General features: G+C 55.1%; 1 protein-coding gene across 1 annotated transcript; it reads left to right on the top strand.

Annotated features, from left to right (window-relative positions):
* Nucleotides 1-301: 301 nt before the first annotated feature.
* SP8 (Sp8 transcription factor) lies at nt 302-2,825 on the top strand. The gene is made up of 2 exons (XM_065939915.1): nt 302-322; nt 1,332-2,825. The coding sequence occupies exons 1-2, from the start codon at nt 302-304 to the stop codon at nt 2,823-2,825; spliced, it is 1,515 nt and encodes a 504-aa protein (XP_065795987.1).
* The last annotated feature ends 2,054 nt before the right edge of the window (nt 2,826-4,879 follow it).

Below are 4,879 nucleotides of genomic sequence, written 5' to 3'. Positions count from 1 at the left end.
CCGCTTTGTAACACACACGCAGTCACGCGCGCCCCTCCCGCTCCCGCTCCGGTTCCCCGCAACCCCCCCCAGGGCGGCCGGCGGCGGCGCCGATGACCTCACGGCGCGCGCGCGGCGCGGCCCGGCGAGGCCGCAGATTGGCTGGCCGCGCCTCCGCGGCACTTCAAAGCCGGAGAGGGAGCTACAATTGTGGTGGAATGGGCGGAACTGATCATTGTATTGCACACCTCTAAAAAAAACACTGCCTCTGATTTATCAATATAAAAAAGATCCTCTGAGAGGAGGAGGGCACTTTTGTGTGATGGCAACTTCACTTCTAGGGGTGAGTCTCAGGATTTTCTCTTGCTGGTTTAATTAGTTTTCTTTTATTGCCGATCGGAGGGGGTTAAAGTCGCCCCGGCCAGGCCACGGGCTATCAGTCTCTATTGAGAGCTTTTTTCCTCCCCCCCTTTAAATACAAGTGAGTTTAGAGAAAAGAAAGAGGGGGAGAGGGGGGGCAGAGTCACTTTTTTCAGCGCAGGAAAAGGTTCGGAGGGCATTTAGACAAGCCACCTCGCAGCGCCCGGCCGCTCCCCGCCCCGGAGACGTGCGTCCAGCCTGTTTCACATGAGACGATTTCGGGGGTAAAGAAAGCAAGTTTTTCCTCCTGGGCAAACTGCAAATTTTCCCTCTTCCCCTTAAAAAATTCCTCAGCCCGCCTTGTCTTGCAGGTACGTTGAACCCGTCTCTCTCTCTCTCTCTTTCATTTTCTCTTTTTTAGTATTGTAGACCTTTTTTTCCCCCTTTTTAAAAGAAAATCAGGAAGAGCGATCGAACCCTATAATTTGACGTCTTTTGGCCTGGGAGAAACAACCCAGGACGGGTTTCTGGGAACCGCAACAGGATTTTCAAAGCTCTTCTGTGGATTTCAGGAGTAGCTCTTAAAAGCAATCCAATGGTTTTCCGCCAGGCTTCTCCGCAAACGAATCTTCCTTCTCCCCAATCTGGACTTTTTGCTTGCTTGTTTGTTTCGAAGTGCCTGGGGCCTTGTGTGCATAAGAGTGTTGTTTTAGGTGAGAATACTTGTCAAACTCTTCTTTAGCATGGCGCTTTACTCCCGAATCAGACGCCGGCAGCCAAACTTGTCCCCTCCCGTAGAGTAGGAAGCAGCCGGGCGCCGGGGCTGTTGGGGGAGCCAGGTGAGTTGGTGGCGCCGCGCCGCAGCGAGAAATGGGGTGCACTGGGGGCGTTTTGGAGGCTACCGGAGGACTGATGCACATTTCCTTCCTCCCTCCCCCACCGGACCTTTGCCCACCTCCCCTCCCCCACCCCTTCTCGTCTCCTTCTCTCAGGAAGAACCGAGGTTGGGATCGACTCCTTTGGCCATGCTCGCTGCTACCTGTAATAAGATCGGCAGCCCCAGCCCGTCTCCCTCCTCCCTCTCGGACAGCTCCTCTTCCTTCGGCAAAGGCTTCCACCCCTGGAAACGGTCCTCGTCCTCGTCCTCCGGCAGCTGCAACGTAGTGGGCTCCAGTCTCTCAAGCTTCGGCGTGTCGGGGCCCTCCAGAAACGGCGGCTCGTCCTCGGCCGCCGCGGCGGCCGCGGCGGCGGCGGCGGCGGCCGCGGCTCTGGTGTCCGACTCTTTCAGCTGTGGCGGCTCACCCGGCTCTAGCGCCTTCTCGCTAACCTCCAGCAGCGCGGCCGCTGCCGCCGCCGCCGCGGCCGCCGCCGCCTCGAGCTCTCCCTTTGCAAACGACTACTCGGTGTTCCAGGCCCCTGGCGTGTCGGGGGGCAGCGGCGGCGGGGGTGGCGGCGGCGGCTCCTCGGGGCACTCGCAGGACGGCTCCCACCAGCCCGTGTTCATCTCCAAGGTGCACACCTCTGTGGACGGGCTGCAGGGCATCTACCCGCGCGTGGGCATGGCGCACCCTTACGAGTCGTGGTTCAAGCCCTCGCATCCCGGCCTGGGCGCCGCCGGCGAAGTGGGGTCGGCCGGCGCCTCCAGCTGGTGGGACGTGGGCGCGGGCTGGATCGACGTGCAGAACCCGAACGGCGCGGCGGCGCTGCCCGGCTCCCTGCACCCCGCCGCCGGGGGGCTCCAAACCTCGCTGCACTCGCCGCTCGGAGGCTACAACTCGGATTACTCAGGCCTGAGCCACTCAGCCTTCAGCAGCGGCGCCTCTTCGCACCTGCTCAGCCCCGCGGGGCAACACCTCATGGACGGCTTCAAGCCGGTGCTGCCCGGCTCCTACCCGGACTCGGCCCCGTCGCCGCTGGCCGGCGCGGGGGGCTCCATGCTGAGCGCGGGGCCGTCGGCGCCTCTGGGGGGCTCCCCGCGCTCTTCAGCCCGCCGCTACTCCGGCCGCGCCACCTGCGACTGCCCCAACTGCCAGGAGGCGGAGCGGCTGGGCCCGGCCGGGGCGAGCCTGCGGCGCAAGGGCCTGCACAGCTGCCACATCCCGGGCTGCGGCAAGGTGTACGGCAAGACGTCCCACCTCAAAGCGCACCTGCGCTGGCACACGGGCGAGCGGCCCTTCGTGTGCAACTGGCTCTTCTGCGGCAAGCGCTTCACGCGCTCCGATGAGCTCCAGCGGCACCTTCGGACCCACACCGGCGAGAAGCGCTTCGCCTGCCCGGTGTGCAACAAGCGCTTCATGCGCAGCGACCACCTGAGCAAGCACGTGAAGACGCACAGCGGCGGCGGCGGCGGCTCGGCGGGCTCGGGGAGCGGCGGCAAGAAGGGCAGCGACACCGACAGCGACCACAGCGCCGCGGGCAGCCCGCCCTGCCACTCCCCGGAGCTGCTGCCGCCCCCCGAGCCCGGGCACCGCAACGGCCTGGAGTGACGTGCCCCGCGCCCCTGCCCCGCTCCCCTTCCTCCTCCCACCTTGGTCCGTTTGGGCTTCGTGGGTCCTGGCTTTGGCTCCAGTCTCTCTCCACCCTGCTCACTATCTCTTTCCGTCTCGGTCCTTCTCTCTTCTAACTCTCTCTGTGACAACTTTGTAAAGGGAGTGTGGACATGGGAGTAACACGCGTTGCTCTCCTGGGCCCTAGCTGTCTCTACCGGATAACACCGCTGGGGCCCAGAACAGCCCCAGCCGGCGCCTCGCCAGGCCTTTGATTCTGGTCCTCTCCCTGTTCCCCCTTCACCATCCCCAGCTGGGACGGGCACATCTTTTAGAGGGAAGTGGCCGCTGGAGGTAAGGCTGGACCGATCCAGTGCCTGGGACCCCGGGCCTCCGCACGCGCGGTTCACAACTAGGCTGAGCAAGGTTGAGCGCCACCCAGGGCCTCCGGGGCAGGCCAGCCGCCGACTGGCTAGGTACCAGTACCAGAACGGCGTTTTCGGGCGTCTGAGTTGCGGAGCGCCCTGCCCTGCAGCCGGGCGCCGCGGCCTGCCCTTCGCAGAGCCGTCGGGTGCCCATCTGGGGGCACGGAGACCCGGAGTTTGCCTAGTTCAGCTCTCCAACGCCAGCCCTGACTCTTTCTCTTTGTTTCCTGGGGTGGAACCGATGCAAGTTTCAGCTAAGGGCAGTCTTGGTGAATCGATGCAACAGCCTTCTTTAATCTTTATAACTTTTTTAAACGAAAAATCTAAAGAAAACACAACAGCATTCTTCTATTTGGTTTCCCTTGTGATTATGTTTTCCTCTATCAGTAAACAAGTCTTTCTCTCAAAATTGTGCTAATATTGATCCCAAAGTTATTTTGATCGCATTAACTTAACTTATGGGGTTGGGGGTGGGGGTGAGGGTAGGTGTCTTTTTCTTATGCAAAAATGCCCCTTTCCGGTGAGACCAGATTAACTATCTCTGTGTTTGTCCTTTTCTACCTCGTTTTCACCACTCCCGAGCATAATCTCCTTTTTTATTTTTATTTTATTTTTTTGCTAGTCCAGCAGTCAATTTATATAGTACCCATTTCTGTAAATTCTTGCAATTCGTTGAAGATTCTTAGGGTTTAACTTTTTTGTGTGTGATTTAAACTTATAAGCAAATTAAAAAGCTATTGTTTATTTCGGCCGAGGCTGTAGTTTAAATGCCAAAAGGGAAAAACAGAAAAAAATTGTAAGATATATCTGAACCTAATGGTTTGTACAACTGGAGAATCGTTCTAGATTAGGTATCAATTAACTATAACTCCACCAGTGTATGGGTGCGAGGTGCAGTTGTCCAGGAGACGATTTTGTATAGTATTTTTCTTGTACATTACTTCCAGTAAATATTTGAAAATATATTGAAGTAAACTTGATTTTTTTTTTTTTTTTTGGTCACAAGAAAATATTAAGAGTTATTCTTGCAGTTCTGATGAGCTGCAGATTTTTGGAACTCACTTCTGGAGGTGCAGAGCCACAAACGCACTTTCGGGGCCTTGTTTTGCTCGAATATGAATTTAGATAGATAACAAACTGTAACTAAGACAATATTTGATAAATGTGGGATGACACTTAATTTAATGAAGCATGTACTTACTTGCATTTGCTGGCAGTTCAGGCATAGTTAAAGTGAGAGTTCTCTTATATTTCATAATAAATGGGTCTGCCAAAAACCCATGTGTTAAATAAAATGTCCAAGTGAATCTCAACTAACTTTGGCCTTTGTGTATTTCCTGAAGGTAATATTGTTAACTGTTAATAATAAACACTCCTGACACTACATTTGAATGTTTGCAGATTCTGCAAACTAATTGCTCATTGTAATGTTGAAATAATTTGGATATTTCACATTGAAATGAAAAGCCTTTCTCTGGGACATTTTAGACTTGCATTTTAAATGCATGAAATGTAAGTGATTTATTTGTAATATTTTAAATGGTATTAATAAACTCAGATAAAGACTAGGTCAGTTAATTTGTATTTTTTTTTCCTTTTAAACTATGGACATTTGCATTTTATCTTCAG

The sequence above is a fragment of the Muntiacus reevesi genome, chromosome 6, assembly GCF_963930625.1.
Source record: "Muntiacus reevesi chromosome 6, mMunRee1.1, whole genome shotgun sequence".
NCBI classification, from domain to species: domain Eukaryota; kingdom Metazoa; phylum Chordata; class Mammalia; order Artiodactyla; family Cervidae; genus Muntiacus; species Muntiacus reevesi.
This window is presented reverse-complemented; position numbering and strand designations above follow the sequence as displayed.

What these genes read in the sequence shown, in the direction of transcription:
- SP8 (XM_065939915.1), top strand. Translation starts at nt 302, where the DNA reads ATGGCAACTTCACTTCTAGGG. An exon ending in TGGCAACTTCACTTCTAGGG is followed by an intron (nt 323 to 1,331) that starts GTGAGTCTCAGG and finishes TCCTTCTCTCAG; the next exon opens with GAAGAACCGAGGTTGGGATC.